Consider the following 20,145-nt stretch of genomic DNA (forward strand, 5'->3'; position numbering starts at 1 on the left):
CCCTACGTGTGTTGTGTTTCATCTCCAGGGCCTGAAAGTGCATGGACCGAGGCCGCCCCGTTTCGCTATCGAAAGGACAAGGCGCCAACGCAAAAGGTTTATGTGACACTTGTTTCCACAGTGGCTCAGGCAGACCCGGCGTATAACCCTGATGATCAAGGGTACAAGGTCAGTTCATCCTCACAGATCCGAGTTCGGCCCGATCCCGAATCGCCGATCCTCCGATCACACCTTACCCCCCTCCCCCAACCCGCTCACCACAACCTAACCAATACCTAACCACCACAATGCCCACAGTCAAACTCGATATCACACTTAAAGATCTATCCAAAATGATCGATGTATCGCTCTTGCATCCGACCATGACCGACGGCGAAATACTGGCAGGACTCCAAGATGCGAGGACGTACGTATCGGTGACCCCGTTTTTTTCTCTAAAATAATCCAATAAAAATCAATATAAAAAACCCAGTTTTATCTATATTTGAGATATTCATATGAAAGTTATGGTTGTTAGATACGACGCGGCTGCGGCTTGTATGAAGCCTTATGCGGTGACGATGGCTTTAGAAGCGCTCGAGGGGACGAGTGTGAAAGTGTGTCCTGTTATCGGGTTTCCGGCCGGGAACAGTACGACCGCTGTGAAGGTCTACGAAGCGACCGAGGTGGTAAAAGAGGTACATCCATTCAAAAAGTATCTGCATTTGTGAATATCATTGATCGGTATAGATAGGGTGCTCAAGAAGTAGACATGGTGCGTTGCAATTGATACACAGCAATCTCACCCCACAGATGATAATGGGCAAATTAGGTGATCAATATAGGAAAAGCACTAAGCGGGGACTGGGACTACGTTTCCGACGAGATTGGACAAATCAACGCAGCAGTGACCGCCGGCGGAGCTATATTAAAAGTGATCTTCGAGGTACGATTTTGAGGCTTTTCTTCCCCCCTCAAACCCCACGTTGATCGCCCACCGCCTTGTTGATGGATGCTCTAGACGGACTACCTACAAGACCCGGATATTATCCGTCTTTGTGAGATATGCTCCGCGTTTGGCGTAGGGTTTGTCAAGAGTTCGACCGGGTACGGGTTTAACAAGCAGTCGAATGGGATGTACAGTTATGCCGGTGCGACGGATCATAACCTCAAACTTATGCGCCAACAGTAAGTTATAATCTACATCTGAGAGCTGCCTACTCATTACAATTGGGCGCACGAAAGCTCGAGCGAAAAAGTCCAGATCAAAGCAGCTGGCGGCGTCCGAACGCTCGACGACCTCTTACGCGTACGTGCACTGGGAGTAACAAGGGTCGGAGCAACAGCTACAAAGGAGATTCTTCAAGAAGCTGTAAAGCGCGGGATAGGGAAAGAGCCAAAGACGGTAGAGGTCACAATACCCGAGTAAATGAGAACAAGTGCGCATGAATTACAGTAGATTATGAATAAATAAACGAGATAAAACCCATATTTGGATATCACGTGATAATCCATTTGCAACGCGCTTTCTTTCCGACCTCATCCGATTCTCACACAACCACAACTCGTCGAGTTTAATAATGGGAGGATACTAGTATGTGTTATACTTAATTATTATAATTATCAATCTGACTGCTGGATGGATGAACAGCGTCATTGCCGGTCGCCGTGTGGCCAACGAGTACCTCGCACTCGGCACACTCTTCTCGACCGGTGCGATCGCATGGGCTGCGTCCCGCGGCGGCTCAAAGAAGAAACCCGAGCCGGAGAGTCTACTGGACAAGGCCAAGAGCACGCTGGGCGTTGGTGATTCGTAAGTCTCTGATCGTGTCTAGCTTTAGGGTCAGTGACTGATTGCGATGGCTCGGTTGGGGTGGGCAGTGATGAAGAGGCATTGTGAGTTTCCCGAGTCCATACATGCGACTGGACAAATGCTAATTTATTTTGTATGTAGCATTAAGAAGTTCATCGCTGACGCGGAAAAGGAGGCCAAGCATTAGAGGCGATCTGCTCCCTGTTGATCACCACGACCAGGCATTAAAAATTAGATCGATTCATCCAATGAAAATAGGATTATTCGCATTTATTCCAACCGTTCGCTGTAATGGGATTAAGAATGCAACTCGATTCTTACACACAACAGAAAATCAAAAATCAACAACAAAATCGGGTGGGCATAAAAGTCATAAAACGCCTATACTATCTAAACACAAACACCGAAAATGGCATAAATCAAAATAAGTCCTATACGAGATATATATAAGAGCAGGCAGAATGCACGAGAATAGTCTACCAGTTCCAGTCTTCACCGAATGCGTCGTTTGCTGTGTTTACGCTCGCAGCGTCAGAGGCAAGTTGGGCATTGTGTGTTGTGCTGGTGCTGGGTTGCAAGACGGCCCCGAGAGTGGCCGACGTTCCGTCATCATCGTCTATTAAAGAGACCGAGGAGATTCTTTGGGCTGGAGTCGAATGCGAGGTCGAGATAGGAGAAACACTCGGCTTCTTGGACCGAGGCGAAGTCAACTTCATCGGAGGTGTAGGGCTTGCTCGAATAGGGGTACTGTTCTGCCTCGAAAGAGATGGGAAAGAATCAGACATGAACGAGGATGCTCGCTTATTCCTGCATAGCGACGAGCGTCAGGGTCAGTTCGGGATGGAACATAATTCTATCAAAAGCACTTACGCCAAGGAAGTCCTCCTTTCCCCAATCTTCTCAACTCCACTGAGTCCCAATGCGCTCATGGCGGGTCCGCTCAGTCGGATGGGCTCGGGCTCGGCGGTTTCGAATGGACCCCACGCGTCTGGATCGTCATCCTCAGCATCTACAACGCGTGGTTCGTCTTTTTCCTTGAGTTGCTCGACACCAGCAAACGAAGATACGGACGACAGCGAATATCGCGTGCTCGTTGCTGTCGATATCGATGAATGGGGGGTATGTGACAAGTGACCTCTTGAAGCAGGAGTAAGTGGTGGCCTGTTTCCCTTGACAGGACTGGGCGAAGAGGTATAACTGGGTGAAGGGGATGACTGAATGGGTTGTGTGGGACTAGGGGGCAACGCGATTTCCCCGAGCCCAAATATACCCCGCACGAGATCCACAGCACCGTTGCCCGCACTTGCCCGCGAAGCCTGCCGATCGTTCCCCTTTGCCACAATCTTTTCCCATTTCTTTTTGAGCTGCAAGAGGTCGGCTTCGTGTGTCGCGAGTTGGGAACGGAGTTCGACGCATTTGGCTTCTTTTTGGGCGATAAAATGGAGGAGATCCTTGTGCCTGCGCAATTAATGTTATTAGCTTCAGCCGAATAAGAGTCTATTTAGAATAAACTTACTTTTCGGTCAATGTGAGAACTGGGGGCGGCTGGTCTCTGTCGTCCTTGTCGTCCAGAGCAGACGCGCTCCTCCGCTTACGCTCAATCGCCTCTCGTTGTGCCCGTTCCAATACACCCTCGCTCGCACCGATACTCGAAGTGCTCGCATGTCCTCTCCCTCTTCGGCCTTCGTGGTCCCGTAAGCTCCCGCCTCGTGAAAGTCCCGGACGGACTACGCCGTCGTCGAACCCCAGCCGCATGTCATCCCGACCGTACGCAACACTTCCCATCCGCCGAGGTAACGGTGCACTGGCCAATGGCGAGCCGAGAGCATTGCCTGTCCCGAGATGGAGTGGCCGGGGACCGGGTGTGAGTGTTAGCCGTTTCGGCGCCTTGCCCGGTGTCGAGTGTGCGGACATGGGAAGTAGTGGTGGTCGTCTAGATGGGACAGAGTAAACCTAGTGTTCGTGGTGGTCCACCGTTGGTTACTCGAACTTCAAATGCAGATTATTAACAGATGTTATAAGTGGATGATCAAACCTGGGCTGGTGTGGTATGTGCGAGGCGTTGTCAACGGGAGCTGGAAACGAGGCGCAAATGGGGGACCCTTGGGCACGACCCTGAAACGGTCTGGATACTGTTGTGGACATGTGTTGACATTTCAGGTAATACAAATAGCATACTGGGGGCTACGAGGTCTACAATATGGGGCGAAATTATAATGGAGGGCTGTCGACTTATATGTTGCGGACAAGACAGAGAAGAAACACCCAGCTGCCAAGCTTCGGGTTCTATGGCAGGATAACGAAAGATGCGTGATCCAGAAATAGAAGTTCCTTGGGCATTCTAGCATACGATCGCAGACGTACGGATTTGGATCCTTTTTCAGACACAGCTTTGCTGCTCGTATGATAGCTTGGTTTCATTCATTATTATTCTCGTCGTTCATATTGTACAGGTCAACGTCATACAAGGAAGCTAAACATTTATCAAATTGAGGCTTGGCCATATTATAATTACGAAACCGTCCAGAACCAACCAAACGGTATATTTCAGTCCAGGATACCGGTCACAACTATTCAAAACTATATGTATACGCTCAGTTATTTGGATTGAAATCGACGATTATCATTCGTTTAACCCATCCTATTCAAAAAATTGCTCTATGAAAGTACAGTACACAATTTTGAAAGCGAGCGGAGCAAACACAACAGTAGCCCCTCGTATTAATACTTGAGAAATCGTCTTTGTAATCATCTAGAGGGTAAATACGAATCATGGGATATATCAAGAATGTAAATACACAAGATTCGTTTCTTGATAACGAAGCGATATATGTCCCTACGTGTCTTGCGAATCAATCCCGGCGCGGAAACTCGTAGCTCGGGGATATTGGGCGTGGCGGTGGCGTTGGTAGGTTATCCAGGGCAATTGTCTTCATCTGTCTTCGAGGTAAGCAACGCTCAACTCGTGCGTGTATCGAAGTATCTTACCTCTCTTGCAACTTCCGCTGCAGTAGGACGTGCTTCCTGCTCAGACCAGCAACGTAACAACAGCTTCCATAGCTTTTCTGCCTCATTATGGCCCATGAGCAAGCACTCGGGTCTTTCTGGGAGTGCTTTCCGTACGGTCACTACGAACATGATGGCAATATCTGATTGCCTCTCGTATGGGAGCCTCCCAGATATAACCTCCTGAGTTTATATCCGTCAGCAGGTGATCACAGTGAATGGTATGACCAACTTAAGGCTTACGTAGATAGTCTATGATCCCGTCGTTTCAGTTCATTCGTGTCATATCATCAACCTCAATTACTTACCGTTCCTAGTGCATATACATCCGATGCCTTAGATGGCCTTTCTCCATTGATGATCTCAGGTGCCTATATTAATGTAAGCCCCAAGCTAAATGCTACAAAGGTATTCGCGATGAGCGGGCTTACCGACCAACGAATTGACATTCCGCTCGCACTCGTAGTCGGCGTGAACTTCATCGTCTGATCCTTCAGAAACGCGTTTCCAAAGTCGCTCAACACTGCAGTACCGTCGTCCGCGATAAGCACGTTGGGCTGAGTCGTATGTTAGCCATGGCAGTGGACATATGTCGCCACACTTACCCCCTTCATATCACCATGAACCTAGACCCCTAGTCAGTACGTCCATGTTTTACATGTGTCGTATACTCACGATACCGATCTCATGCAGGTAAGATAGCCCCTCGCAGATCTGTACACACTAGACGGCGGGTCGTGTAAGTATATGCGTGCAAGCTGGGGACGACAGGATCTTACCAGACTTTGTCGGTCAACCTCCGGTGTTTTCGCCAGGAAGTTAGATAGACTGCCTTTACCCATCCAAGGGGATATCATTCCTATGCGACCTCGGAAGACCAGCAGGCCAAGAAGTGGAGCCACGTTCGGGTGATCGCATTTACTCCATGTATGGAGCTCCCTCGCGGCGTGCTAATACCAGTGATCAGATACAATCATTGAGCAAAACACAATCCGATCCTACCTTGAGGTGCTTTGGGTTTTGACCAAGACTGTGTACTGATACTCGTAACAACTTCATGGCTACTTTCGTGCCGTCCAACATCCGCCCGCAGTACACATCGCTGAATCCCCCAGTGGAGATGGGGTATTCTCCAAAGCTGGAAATATCGGCACTATCTGATAGGTCTTTACAACCATGATCGATCAGCCGAAGCAGGACATCGGCTCCAGACTGAGTGGCCTGATCAGTAGCATTCCAACCCTAAAATTAACACAACTACCATTTGCCTGCTGATAGGAGGATCTTCTGTGTTTACTGGGCTGCTCGAGTTCGCCAGCTCTGCAAGTTCGTCATAGCTCTGCAATGTATACTTTATCTCCGCTTGGGTGGTGACAAGGGCTTGTAGCAGCTGCTCCTCGGCTGACCTGGTGGCTGAGTTACTCGAGTCATTCGACGATCGCTTCGCACGAGCGCTGCCTGCGCTGACGGTGGCCGTTTCGATATGAGCGTCAATGATTTCTTTTGACGTCATAGTGCTTTCTCGAAACTCCTACGTCATCATAATTGTTAAACTCAGTCTGAGGATTGCGCAATTCCGGTGACAGACCTTTATCAATGGATCCTTCAGGATACTGTCCAAAGTAGTGTGTAGAAGTGACTCGGACAGGATCCGGCAGTTGCCACGAGCGCTCTCGCATTCCTCAAAGAGCCACTTCACATCACCCACCGGGCCGGATGTTCTAGGGCCGGGTTCGTTTCCCATAGCAGGAGACCTTGTTAAACATTGTTCATTTTCTTGGTCTGTCGATCCATCTGTTGCTACCTGTCCAGTGTCCTGTTTGGAACCAGCGCTGCTTGAATCATCGATGCTATTGTGACTGGAAGGTCCACTTGACGGGGATCGTGACGGGGCGGAGGGGGCTATGAAGGACTTGGCAGAAATTATTTGGTCTTCATCGATAATGACTATGCCTTCATCAGGATATGTCAATTCAAGACTTTGCCTGAGTTTTGTCCAAGTTGACCGGTAAGGCCCGAGAGTTCTGAAAGCAATCCATAAGATATCATGAAGCCATAGGCTGTAGCGCACTCACTCTGCATCCTTTAATAAGAATACCGAAGCCCCAACCGCTTCGACCAGCCGATCTCGAACAACTAGCGATGTGCGTGGGCCCAGAGCAACCTCTTCAACAGTCTCTAAGAGTGTTTGCTCGTGCGTATGACTAGCAAAGTAAGGGCGACACCTGTATATCATTATCACCCATAGCTACTTAATTAATTAGCATGTAGTAGACAAACAACTAGCAAAGTAAATACCTTGGCGGCGGAGACCTGCACGCTTGGAAGAGCAGAGCTAAGAGGGATTTTTAATATGTGTCACCCAATATAAAGCGGACAGACCAACACTAACCGAATATTGTTGACAAGAACTTTAAACGACTCCTCTGTCTCTTGAGGATCTATGCCAAGTTTGTTGCATAACTCGGCCACGGCCTCTCGGTCTTCCATGTGACTATGAATAGCATATTCTACGTAGCATAAATAATGTGAGTCTCCTTAAAAGTAAAATAAACTTGACAAAACGAACCAGCTAGGCGGGACATTTTCCATGAAGTCCGATCACCACGTACATCCCGACCCAGTAGCCCAAGTTGATCTTGAGACTTCTCGATGTTGTTTTGAACAAAGTTGTTCATGCCGCGGAGCAGATCGAGCGCATTCCTGAATCTGTACTCCATCTGCGGGTATGTGTGAGCCCTCTTGAACAAAGATTGGCATATAAATACGTATGGCAGCACATTTCGAGTCAAGTGGTGCTGGCTCTCCCATGGTGGCTTGGAAGGGAAATACATCTACTACAAGGTACTAACCTGGAGGATAATAGAGATGTTGAGGATGCCTACAAACTGTAGGCCACCTTCGATACCCCATACGTAGTGTGGTTATGAACCGACATCAGACCTTACGTAGTTCCCAAGCGTTCCCGAAAAGGAATTCGGTCCGGTCTCTTTACTTTCAATTGGTAAGAATGCTTCGATAACTTGGTCGTGTTTGGGATCGGCTTCGGGTACTCACCCGCCACATGATCTCTCACTGCGTGGAGACGCAGATTTTGATGGTGTGGAAACAACGGCAAAACAATCTGTTTTCGGACGATACCGTCGTTTTCCGGTTGTTTTGTATGACTAATCATTTCGCATACATTTTACACTTGGCGAAACATCAGAGAACAAGTGTGAAACGACAACAAAATGATTATATGATGAGATGATCAGTGATTAAGCCACGAGAAAATGCCCTAAGTCGACGCACCACAATAGTTTGATAGTTTTCTATCACACAAGACACGGCTTCAATAATCTAACGGCACTAAGTGCAGATGGTATGCATGTGCTTGTTCTTGTTAAAGATCTGAATACATAACGAGGCTAAATCTAGCCCGCAAATAACAAAATTTACCGGGAGTGCAGGTGTACGCCTTGTAGGAAGAAGCCTAAGGGCTGCAGTTTACTCAAATACTCGGCCTGGCATCAACACCAAACTATTGAGAAGGCCTTACAAGCTTGTATCGCTTATCAAGCTGAGTTTCAGGCCAATGTCAATGCAGCCCCACCCTTGAACATCTGGGACAAGGGGATTCAGAAAGGCAAGCCTGCCATTCCATATGAGACTTTGACACTTGAGGATATTGACTGTGGTCCTTTGGACTGAATTTCTTCACCCTATTCAAGGTTGCAAGAGATTCATTCATGATTTCCTATTGAAAGGTAAGCTTCCAAATGTTCTTGCAAACTAAATGATTTACCGTTAATTTACGGGAGTCCTCTACGCTCAATGCTTTGACATTGCCGACGATGAGCTTCAACACTGTGGATGCACCTCCTAGATTGCTGGTTGGAACCCCCTGCAACTTCAGATACGTAGAGAGTAGGCTCTGAAGATGGTTGGTCTGAGCTTGAGTGGCGTTTAATCAAAGAGCAAATTCCTTGCGTTCTTTCTTTGACTCTTCATCTTGGCTTTGAAGTTTGATAATTGTGAGTCGCTGGGTCTCAATCTCACGTTCAGCGGTCTTCAAACGTGAGTTGACCAATGAAAACTCCTTGGTTACAATTGCATTGCGTTGACAAACATGCAGGGTTAGGTCCTTAGAGGGTGCCCCAGCGGCAGGGGGGCCGATTGTCCTGGACACGGTCACATGACCAGTACAAGTGGTTGCATGCTGGCCCAAGCCCAAATTTGGGGGGTAGCAGGTGTAATCATGGGTTGTCAGCAGAGGAATAATAGGGCTCTATGGCTTAGTGGTCAAGCTGGTTCAATTCCGGCTAGTTCTATTTTCCTCTGTTTATGACACTTGGTAGAACTTGGAAGGACACCAGTTCTATTCCCACCATGGAAAAACTTTTCACAGGGGCGCTGCCCACCCAAAAAAGGGGGGCAGTGTCCTGGACACGGTCACATGACCAGTACAAGTGGTTGCATGCTGGCCCAAGCCCAAATTTGGGGGGTAGCAGGTGTAATCATGGGTTGTCAGCAGAGGAATAATAGGGCTCTATGGCTTAGTGGTCAAGCTGGTTCAATTCCGGCTAGTTCTATTTTCCTCTGTTTATGACACCAATGCTCCCCAGTCCTTTGCTCTTTGTACTGGGGAGCGCCGCAGGCGCCGGTGCCGGCATTGGTAATTCAGGCATGTACTAGGTATGTTACTTGGAGGGCGTCTTGATAGTTTTCCGCACAATGAACTGACATAGGAGTTTGATCTAGTATCAACAAACATCAAAAGTGGATAAAACAAGTCTAAGGTACGCACAATAATGTTTAAACACCTAAATATATGCTGATCCTGTTATAGTAGAGACTATTGTATATGTACAATTTGAGGATTGTGTGGAAGCAAACAAAGGGTGTTGCACTTAGCTATAGGGGTAATTCAACAAAAATGTATTTACAATGCTCTATTCACCTATTGTACATGAGACACCATCCGGCCGGCAGAATCCCAATATGGCAAATATACAATCAATATAAGAGAGTAAGCGCTCAACCTCACGTGCACGGTTATTTCACGAATCGAAAACACTCGGAATAGGAACCGTTTCGCCGTCATTTTCTATATTTTGCAAATTCGAGGAAACAACCAGAAAACGACCGGCAAACAAGATGTTTTCTGTTCGTTTTCACACCATCAAAATCTGTGGCTCCACGCAGTGTCTTCGAGTCCTGTAGATGGTAAAGGATATTGTTTTGATGCTACTATCATGAATGGCACAGTCAGCGATGCAAAATTTCAACGTTAGAAACCCAAAAGTAGATACGGGGGGACGAATGATTTCACTAGGAAATCACTAAGCCCCAATGTCAGGGTCCTAATGGGAAGCTTCTGGTTTAAAGCTACACACTATCTTGAGCACGTTTTCCCCTTATTCAAGACAGGATGCCCGATTATTATCTCAACAAAAACCCAATGGGTGTAATTAGTGACAATCAGGCATAAACATCAACTTATTCAAGTGTAAACTTTTGATGCCCTCCCAAAGGATATGCACAAGCATTGCATGGTGACAGGTGGACCGTGGACTCTGGCGCGCGGAGGATTCGCATGAGATACTTGGCTGAGGCACAGAGGCTTGGTCACGTGAACCCCCCCCCCTTTTTTTTTTGACTAAACTTCTATTAGAGACTAACAGGAGCTACATGCGAACAAGGATCACGTGAAACCCCCTGCGCGTGACTCCATCTTACCACCTCGAACAGCCCGCCAAGTGCGAGACACTCTATAGCTTTGCATTTCTAATACCCACCCACCACTCCTAGTGACGATACAAAGACGACGTTCACGCTTCTCTGCCGCTCCAAGCCTTCAATCCGGGCGGTTGCAGTATTGGGTAGCTCGGCCGACACCCATAGGCAGCCCTTGGCGGCCCCGGGCTCCTCCACTCGTACCGCGTCGAGAACCGAATTTGTGCATGTACCACGGGCGTATGCTTGTGGACATACACATAAAAACTTATATGCCGATCCGTTAGCATACATGAGATTAGACCAGGGCATAGATTAAGCACCATACTTATAACCATTGCACACAAATAAGGAGATGGATATACACAAACGTAATAGGTTGGTATCAAAATGATGCATATGTTTCTGCATATATCATTACACATCTCATAAATCAACCCCGGCGCATGAGTTCAAGACTCGGGGTTATTGGGCGTGGGGGCGGTGTTGGAAGGTTTTCCAATGCAATAGTCTTCATCTGTCTTGAGTGTAAGCAAGGGTGACCGGCGCATATATTGAAGAATCTTACCTCACTTGCAACTTCCGCTGAAGTAGGGCGCACTTCGGGCTCAGACCAGCAACGTAACAACAGCTTCCATAGCTTTTCCGCATCATCATGGTCCATGGGTAAGTACTCAGGCCGTTCTGGCAGTTCTTTCCGTACGGTTACCAAAAATACTATAGCAACCTCTGATTGTCTCTCGTATGGGAGCCTCCTAGATATAACTTCCTGGGTTTATAACCGTCAGCAGTAGATCGCAGTGAATGATATGGCTAAGCTTACGTAGATAGTCTGTAATATCATCGTTGCAGCTCATTGCTGTCATACCTTCAACCTCAAGTGCTTACCGTTCCTAGTGCGTATACATCCGATGCCTTTGATGGCCTTTCTCCGTTGATGATCTCAGGTGCCTACACGCATACAAGCATCAAGTTAGGTGGTACAACGATATTGGTAACGAGCGAACTTACCGACCAACGGATCGACATCCCACTCGCACTCGTAGTCGGCGTGAACTTCATTGTTCGATCCTTCAGAAACGCGTTTCCAAAGTCGCTCAACACTGCAGTACCGTCGTCCGCGATAAGCACGTTGGGCTGAGTCGTATGTTAGCCATGACAGCCGACATGCGTCATCACACTTACCCCCTTCATATCACCATGAACCTAGACCCCTGATCAGTATGTCAGTGTTTTACCGGTGTTGTATACTCACGATACCGATCTCATGCAGGTAAGATAGCCCCTCGCAGATCTGTACACACTAGACGGCGGGTCGTGTAAGTATATGCGTGCAAGCTGAGGACGACAGGATCTCACCAGACTTTGTCGGTCAACCCCCGGTGTTTTTGCCAAGAAGTTAGATAGACTGCCTTTACCCATCCAAGGGGATATCATTCCTATGCGACCTCGGAAGACCAGCAGGCCAAGAAGTGGAGCCACGTTCGGGTGGTCGCATTTACTCCACGTATGGAGCTCCCTCGCGGCGTGCTAAGACCCACGATCAGATACGATCACCGAGCAAAATACAATCGCAGTCTACCTTGAGGTGCTTTGAGTCTTGACCAAGACTGTGCGCTGATACTCGCAACAGCTTTAGCGCCACCTTCGTGCCGTCCAACATCCGCCCGTCATACACATCACTGAATCCCCCGGTAGAGAATGGGTATTCTCCAAAGCTGGAATGGTCGACACTGTCTGATAGGTCTTTACAACCATGATCAATTAGCCGGGACACAACATCGGCTCCGGACTGCATTAGCTAATCAATAACATGACCGCTTTAGAGCTATCATAGCTACCATTTGCCTGCTAATTGGAGGATCTTCTGCATCCACAGGGCTGCTCGAGTTCGCCAGCTCCGCAAGTTCGTCATAGCTCTGCAACGTATACTTGATCTCCGCTTGGGTGGTAACAAGGGCTTGTAGCAGCTGCTCCTCGGTTGACCTGGTGGCTGAGTTACTCGAGTCATTCGACCACCGCCTCGCACGAGCGCTGTCTGCGCTGATAGTGGCGGTTTCGATATGAGCGTCGATGATTTCCTTTGAAGTCATAGTGCTTTCTCGAAATTCCTGTGCCATAACAATTGTTAGTCTGGGAACTGGGGAACTCCGATGGCATACCTTTATCAATGGATCCTTCAGGACACTGTCCAAAGTCGTATATAGAAGTGACTCGGCCAAGATTCGACAGTTACCACGGGCGCTCTCGCATTCCTCAAAGAGCCACCTCGCATCACCCATCGGATTGGAGGCTGCGGGACCGGGTTCGGTCTCCGTAGCAGGCGACCTTGTTAAACATGGTTCATTTTCTTGGTCTACTGCTCTATCTTCTGCTACCTGTGAGGCGCCCTGTTCGGGGCCGATAGTACCCAGTTCCTCAATGACATTGTAGCCGGAAGACTCGTTTGACGGCGGGTTTGATGAGACGGAGGGAGTGATGGGAGAGTTGGTGGAAATGATGTGGTCTTCGGCGGTGATGGCTAGGCCTTCGGGGGGATGTGTCAGCCTCAGCCGTTGCCTAAGTTTCATCCAGGTTGACTGGTAAGACCCGAGAGTTCTGATGGCAAACTATGTGTTACTGTGAAGCTGCGCACTATAGTACACTCACTCTGCATCCTTCAGCAGGAATACTGAAGCCCCCATCACTTCGACCAGTCGATCTCGAACAACTGGCGATGTACGCGAGCTCAAAGCAACCTCTTCAATGACTCCTAAAAGTTCTTGTTCTGGTACGTGGCTAGCAAAGTAGGGGCGACACCTATATATCATTATCATCCATAGCTACTTACCCAATTAACTCATAGTTGGTAAACAGTGAGGACAGTAAGCACCTTAGCAGCGGATAACTGTACGCTCGGAAGAGTAGAGCTAAGTAGGGTTTTTGTTATACATCATCCAACATAAGCTGGATGGACCAGCACCAACCGGATATCGTTAATAAGAACTTTAAACGACTCCTCTGTCTCTTGAGGATCTATGCCAAGCTTATTGCATAACTCGACCACAACCGCCCAGTCTTCTATATTAGTGTGGATAGCGTATTCTGCGTATTCCGCATATTTAGATCATCTAAAAAAACAAAGCAAAGTTTACAAAACGGACCAGCTAGGCGAGACATCTCCCATGACGTCCAGTCGCCACGTATGTCTTGACCCTCCAGTAGCTTGTGTTGATCCTGAGACTTCTGGTGGCCGTTTGCAATGAAATTGTTCATCCCACGCAATAGTCCAAAAGCATTCTTGACCTTGTGCTCCATCTACGAGTATATGTTAGCACTCTTGAACAAAACACAAATACATACGGACCCTTCCAGGAGCATATTTCGAGTAAAGTGGCACTAAATCTCCCATGATAGCTTGGTATGGAAAGATACGAGCAAGCTGTATCTAGGACGAGATACTGACCTGGAAAATAATAGAAACGTTGAAGATGTCGGCGAACTGCAGGTGCTGTACTGTAGCTTGATAGAAGTACAGAACAGAATAGGGCAGCATAGCCACTGAAGTCTTGTCAACTTGGCGGAGATCTCGGTCATCAGCCACACGCCGAGACACCGAGGACCGGACTCGCATTTCGAATCGCTTCCGGCACTTGTAACACTAATAAACTCAAGGGTCAGTAACTTAGAAATGAAGCAGCTTCTATATTAAATATGGGCCTAAATGTCACTTGTACTCTATACGTATATCGGACACGAATAACCTGTATGCATAACTCATGTGTTACTGGGCAGTGGTAATCCTAATCTGACTAGATTATCATCCAAAAACACGATAGCAATATATACAAGTAATTTATCTTGCAACCCTTACCCGAACATCCCTAGGCTAAATCGAACACTCCTTTTCAGCGGTAAATTGGATCCATCTTCCCAAGAATTCTATCTTGTTGTTTATTCATATCACCAACCCCAGTTCTACGTTATACTTGCATCACCCTTACAATTCCCGCGACCTCGGCTACAGTGAAACGCGCCGTGAGTTTAAGTGACTAATAGTGGGAGAGGAATTGTCACAGGTTTTTTTTTTCGTTCTCTGCATCTCTCGGGAGACATTCTGGCCGTTCGGGGACTCTTGTTTTACGTTCACCAGGCGGATTACATTCGATTCACTCCTTCCGTGATAAGGAGGCTTTCGGGCTCTGCTCTCCCAAGTACCATCTCAACATAGCAGTAGTTAATAAATCATATAAAGAGTTAAATATGTTCTCTGTATCTCGTACTAGGAATGCCAATAATCCCAGCACTGGGTAGTCTCGAACAATGCTAATTCGGACGAATCCAGAACAAAACGCCATTCTTGTACCCACATATGTATATGGAAAACATCACCTCCGACTGTATCATTCGGAAATCCTGCATATTCTTTTCGAATTTTGGTCATGCGACAGCCCGCTAGAAATGGAGTAGTGCATATAGCCGTTGGGCGCACGTGAACCGGCAGGTCGTGAGGGGGTCCACGAGTTTGAGGGACATGGATAATATATATGGACAAGTCCTATAACTCGATCTCTTGGGAAAGTTCGATATACAGCCCTCAGGGTATGAGACAGTATTGCTCTGATCTTCTCGGCGTTATGCAGTGTTGTGCCCACTTTGCTGATAGTACGAGCATCCGCTGTTTTGTCAAGTAGCAATACCGCCACTTATTGAAGAAGGGTAGTTCAATATTACTGGTAAGTGACGCCTGCCTTTGCTTCAAATCATGTCATACATGTGGAGCCCATGGTACATTTTCAACGGACGAATTTCCAATCCAACTCATCACGCAGTATTAAAAATAAATCAGCATATAACTCATAAACTGCATAATCTACACCGAAACTGGACTATGAACGAATCATAAAGTAATCCACAACAACAACAAAGACCGAAAAGGAAAGCGAAAAAAAAGTTACTTATACTATGCTACAACAGTCCTCCCCCTACTGTCTTCGTCATGCGCGTCATACCATCTCCATTGCAACATTCTTTACTAGAGTCGTTAAACCTTCTATTTGCGAACAGTCACTGTACTGTCCCATCCAGGATCTCGAAGCCACACAGCCCTCCCCGGTCCACCAGCATTAACGGTCCCTGGACTCGCGACGCACACGACGGGTACGTCCGGGAACTTGGGATCCTTGAGTACCGCGCGTAAACTTCGTATCGAACGCTGTCTACGCGTCGGACTAGGTGGCGCGGAAGGTGGCCTGAACGCATGGATGATCGACGCGAGGTCGGGTTCGGGTTCGTCTTCTTCGACAGGCCGAGGTTGATTTGAGCGCCGGAGAAATCGGGTCGAGCGTTGTTTGACAAGAACCGGGCGAGCAGGTGTGTTGGGGAGACCGTCAGGGTGAGCAGATTCGGGGGTCAAGACGGGACAAGGCGAAACAGGTTCATCGTCATCCGATTCCAGCGAGAGCTTTGATTTCGACTTGGACTTGCCACTCGAACGCGTATGAATACTCGAACTCGAACCTAGGCTCGACACCGAGCGACACACTACGACGTTGGGCTGTACAACGGGGCTGGGTCGAACGGGCGGAGCTGGGGCAGGTACGTGTATTTTGCTTGGCCGAGGAGCGGATCGGGTCCTGTGGATCGTAGGCGGACGGAGAGTGTGTGAAGCGCGGGGCGGTTGGCTCCCACTCCGGACTCGAGCGGTCGAGTCTGCGGTGACAGTTCCGAACCAGCCCTTGCTCCGAGACTTGAGCTGGACTTCAGTCTGTTTAAGCACAAACCCACCGCTCCAGCCAGTCTTAGATGGCTGGGTGGCTTCGGCAGGTTTGGGAACAGCCTGGTCACGCCATGATGGTGGTAATCCGCGTCGCCGACCTGATACGGCGCGTGGCAACGACGGAGCAGACGTGACGTGGCGTAAGACAGGCTGCGAACGTGCGGTGGTAATCGTCCGCTGAGAGTCTTGGGTCTGAGGATGAAGGTGGGGATCGGGATGACTCTTCAACGCACGGCTCATCAAATGGGTACGTAACTAGTCCGAGAACGGCAATATTGAGCATTTTGCAGAAGGCACAATAGAAAAGTGGAGGAGCAGCAATGGGATGTGATCGAACTTGATCGAGGAGTAGTTGGACTCACGCTATGAGTTGCTTGGGGATATTGGCCATCTGATTGACCGCGCACGGACAAGAACGGGTTCGAACCGGCGTCCTCTTGGACTCGAAATGTCGAGCTCGGACTTGTTGGGGATACGGGTGTCGAACTCGTCGACGCAGCTGGCAAGATGTGTGCAATCCACCCGGCAAACATGGTTCCAATGCCTGCTCCTCCTGCTCCCTTGTGCTCATCCTTTGCCTGATCCTGCATCTTCTGTGTTCGTTCGGTCTCTGGGGTAAATACTCGCGTGACAGTGTATCCAGCAGCAGCCAGCAACTCCTCCATCGTTTCGTACTGGTTCGAACGGGGTTTGCGAGGCGGAGAACCGTGTGACAAGTGAGCGGGATAGCGCCGGGCGCGACGGGGCGTACAAGTGGCATCCTTATCCATCTCCGAATTTCCAGATTTATTGTCCATAATGCTCTCCTCTGAGCTCGTCACCGACTCGGCAGACAGCGTCGAGGATAAGATAGGCGAAGAGAGCGAGTTGTTATCCGACGAGTCGTCTGTAGTTGTCATCCCAGGCGGCGCAACAACCGTTGCAAGGCTGCTATCGGGTGTATGGTCTCCAGCTGAGGTGAGTTCAAAAGTTCAATATGAGATTGTCGTTCAAGCCAAGAGATCGTCCGCCCAGCCTGGTTTTATTCATCTCACACTGCCTGCCCTGAAGATCACCTCAGCATCCAAATTAGGATAATTGTCTCATTATCCACCACAGCCTAGGTTCTTCCGAACGCTCTCTCCTCATCCATGTGCATAGCTGCCCCACCCATGTGCATTAAGCGATTTTGAACATATGTAATCTACATCCCCACGCCGCTGGATCGGGCTCACTTGCCCCATCCCGCGGCGCCAATTAACCCTTCTGGTCCACTCTAGCTGTCAAGCCTGGCCCCCTCCCATCGTCATAGGTCCCACATTCGTCCTCGTCCACCCCCTTCGTCATACGCCCTTCTTTGAAAATTTGAACCGCTCCCTCCTCTGTGAAGATCTGTCCTCCCAACATATTTGAGCCCGCCCTTCCATGTATTCATTCGGTCAACCTGTTCACAGTGTTCTATCTGATTGAACGACACTGCCGTGCACACAAGGCATTCTCTTCACATCCTTGGGAAGCGGTACGATGCTCCTCCCGATTAACCTCTTCTTACCCCTATTCCCGGAAGCATCCGAGTCCCGATCCGGGAGAGTACCGACGACCCATACAGGCGCCTCACCCACAATCCCAGGTCCACTCGGCGATATGTGGTTGTAGTCCCGGTGGGAGATGATCACCTGGACCAGGTACTTGTCGCAAAGAGACAGAAAAAAACGTCAATCGCAGGTCATACTTGATGTCATCGCATCTACACACCTCCACCGCCATATTCTTGTACCTAAAACTGGGCGAGGCATCGCTAGGAATGATGACCGAGCCGTGAAGTTTGACTAGGCTTCCTGCGTCTTCTGTACCCGGGAATTGGTCCTCTTCTTCATCTACTTCCTGTTCAGAGGTGTATTCGACAACGCGGGGATGTTGATCTTCAAGCCCAACGCCGCTATCGTGTTCACTCCCGCTCTCGCTATCTTTCCGCTCCAACATTCTTTCCCTCTCCCCATCCGCCCAAACAACCCCCTCCCATCTCTCCTCTTCAAATACGATCCGACTGGTATGCGCCCTACTGGACGGACTGAGCGCATCCAACCCCATCACATGCGCTCGAATTAATCGTATCCGTACTGCATCAGGTTGGATGAGTAATCGGGCCGAGGCCGTTCCCCACAACAGCAAAGTAATGCGCAGTTTCGAACCAGCCACAATCGCGATAGGACACGGGATCCCGAGCTATACATGCACATACACACATACATGGACATTGAATTTTTTGTTGAGTTGCGGTTGGGGTGGAGGTTGGGGTTGGAATGCAAGACGTACCAGTCCCTCCACTTCTGCGTTCTCCGAGCCGTTCCACCGGCCTCGGCCTCCGAATGGCGTCAACGACCATCCGCCGATGGTTTCGCTCTCAAAGGGCCAATCCTCCCGAGTTGGAATAAGAGGGAACGGTATCGGTATTGGGGGAACGGGTTTGAGCCTGTGTCGCGGTCGGTAAACGAGTGGAAGCTCGATACTATCATATGGAATAAGGGTGGTATACAAATGAATTAATGGAGAAGAACATACTAGTCGTTGGGTTTCATCCCTCTTCGTTTGATCACCAACCCCATTTCGTATTCAATACGCCCCATCCAATGTGGTGCACGGACATTATAGGATGCTAAAGGCGGAAAATAAGAATACACCCCAGGGCTAGATCAGAAGACAAACGAGCATGACTCACGGGGCAACGGAACGCGCGCCAGAGGCTATACGTATACACACCGGACAATTAATTTCGGCAACTTGGACATGTTGGTTCCGCATGAACACTCACCCTCCCAGTCACGTCTTCTTCTCTTCTTGCCTGACGACCACACTCTCCGGGAATGGATCAAATGTAAAGGGCTAAAGTAGGGGGAAATGGGTCGGTCATGAGAGGTCTCATTGTACGGGGCGCCCCATGGCAGAGTTGTGCTCACGAATACGTATGTGCCTGGTAAGAGCTCGCCTGATTTACGGTATAATGTGGCGCGCAGTTCAAGCACGCTGGGTTCATGTTCTGAGAACGTGCAGCTGGATTTAAGATGTATCTATTGTCTTTCATCTATTAAATCAGTAGGGAGCAGTGGAATGGGAGCCACTTACCCATACTTCAATAGACTCGATCGGATCAGGTTTAGACGCGACTAGTCGGACTTCGCCACTGACAAAGGCTACAACAACTTTAGCTCTCAAATTGAGAAACAAAAATAACAACCTAACATACTGCCTCCGTAGAATATAACCCCTCTTTCTCCCGACTCTCCAAAATGATGCACGAGCAGGCTCACCCGTTCGTCCTCAGTACGCACGGTGCTCACACCAGAGACCATATCATCACAGCAGCTCTCTACGCCATCGACTAGCTTCAATTCGGGACTCCTGGACGCAAACGCGGGTTTGCCTAGCTCGGAGCGAGGAGACCGTCTCCGCTTCGGTGTTCCGACCGTACCCGACGGACCAACGGTCTTGGTGTAAAACGAAGCCAATGAGGCAGCAAGAGTCTTTACACTTGCTACAGATTTAATCGATTTTGCATACGATTTCTTTGCCCCCACCCCCGCCGCCGGCAGTGGTGGTGGTGGCGATGATGATGATGATGAGGGCGAACCCTGGCCGTCTCGAAGGTTGGAGCGAGAGGCTCTGGATTTAAGGGCTTGGCGCAGTAGAGACATCAGTGAACGATATCAATCTTGTACAACGACCAGAGGGTGATATATAGCCCCAGTCCAAGCATGGGCGGGGAGAATGAAAAAGCCAAGCCATTGGCGTTCTGCTATGTATAGGGTTGCCTCTCAGCCGCTATGCACCATGTGCATCCACCCGGGCCCATGCATGTGCGGGTCCCATCACATGGTTGTCCTGTCTCTAATTT

General features: G+C 48.9%; 5 protein-coding genes across 5 annotated transcripts; 1 reads left to right on the top strand and 4 right to left on the bottom strand.

Moving 5' to 3' along the window:
• Window positions 1-287: 287 nt before the first annotated feature.
• RhiXN_08309 (deoxyribose-phosphate aldolase) lies at window positions 288-1,979 on the top strand (the record flags this gene model as incomplete). The annotated part of the gene is made up of 9 exons (XM_043328125.1): window positions 288-406; window positions 518-677; window positions 734-754; window positions 812-925; window positions 1,001-1,167; window positions 1,225-1,404; window positions 1,631-1,792; window positions 1,861-1,875; window positions 1,934-1,979. 9 exons carry the CDS (start codon window positions 288-290, stop codon window positions 1,977-1,979), a joined length of 984 nt encoding a protein of 327 aa, XP_043183510.1.
• Window positions 1,980-2,268: 289 nt separating this feature from the next.
• On the bottom strand, window positions 2,269-3,706 carry RhiXN_08310 (uncharacterized protein; the record flags this gene model as incomplete). Its single annotated transcript, XM_043328126.1, has 3 exons — window positions 2,269-2,599; window positions 2,663-3,250; window positions 3,309-3,706. 3 exons carry the CDS (start codon window positions 3,704-3,706, stop codon window positions 2,269-2,271), a joined length of 1,317 nt encoding a protein of 438 aa, XP_043183511.1.
• Window positions 3,707-4,644: 938 nt separating this feature from the next.
• Window positions 4,645-7,518, bottom strand: RhiXN_08311 (protein tyrosine kinase domain-containing protein; the record flags this gene model as incomplete). Its single annotated transcript, XM_043328127.1, has 15 exons — window positions 4,645-4,728; window positions 4,781-4,981; window positions 5,042-5,050; window positions 5,107-5,169; window positions 5,230-5,355; window positions 5,404-5,424; window positions 5,474-5,521; window positions 5,578-5,748; window positions 5,801-6,010; window positions 6,060-6,329; window positions 6,387-6,822; window positions 6,874-7,046; window positions 7,097-7,133; window positions 7,191-7,308; window positions 7,368-7,518. The coding sequence occupies 15 exons, from the start codon at window positions 7,516-7,518 to the stop codon at window positions 4,645-4,647; spliced, it is 2,118 nt and encodes a 705-aa protein (XP_043183512.1).
• A 3,450-nt stretch (window positions 7,519-10,968) lies between these two features.
• Window positions 10,969-14,129, bottom strand: RhiXN_08312 (protein tyrosine kinase domain-containing protein; the record flags this gene model as incomplete). Its single annotated transcript, XM_043328128.1, has 17 exons — window positions 10,969-11,037; window positions 11,085-11,285; window positions 11,340-11,348; window positions 11,405-11,467; window positions 11,528-11,653; window positions 11,702-11,722; window positions 11,772-11,819; window positions 11,876-12,046; window positions 12,099-12,308; window positions 12,358-12,627; window positions 12,679-13,114; window positions 13,166-13,338; window positions 13,389-13,425; window positions 13,483-13,600; window positions 13,660-13,813; window positions 13,859-13,894; window positions 13,962-14,129. 17 exons carry the CDS (start codon window positions 14,127-14,129, stop codon window positions 10,969-10,971), a joined length of 2,310 nt encoding a protein of 769 aa, XP_043183513.1.
• Window positions 14,130-15,548: 1,419 nt separating this feature from the next.
• Window positions 15,549-19,945, bottom strand: RhiXN_08313 (uncharacterized protein; the record flags this gene model as incomplete). Its single annotated transcript, XM_043328129.1, has 9 exons — window positions 15,549-16,529; window positions 16,637-17,226; window positions 17,806-17,941; window positions 18,009-18,479; window positions 18,504-18,762; window positions 18,816-18,909; window positions 19,066-19,321; window positions 19,377-19,444; window positions 19,498-19,945. 9 exons carry the CDS (start codon window positions 19,943-19,945, stop codon window positions 15,549-15,551), a joined length of 3,303 nt encoding a protein of 1,100 aa, XP_043183514.1.
• Between the last annotated feature and the right edge of the window lie 200 nt (window positions 19,946-20,145).

Source organism: Rhizoctonia solani, chromosome 10 (assembly GCF_016906535.1).
Source record: "Rhizoctonia solani chromosome 10, complete sequence".
Taxonomy (NCBI): Eukaryota; Fungi; Basidiomycota; class Agaricomycetes; order Cantharellales; family Ceratobasidiaceae; genus Rhizoctonia; species Rhizoctonia solani.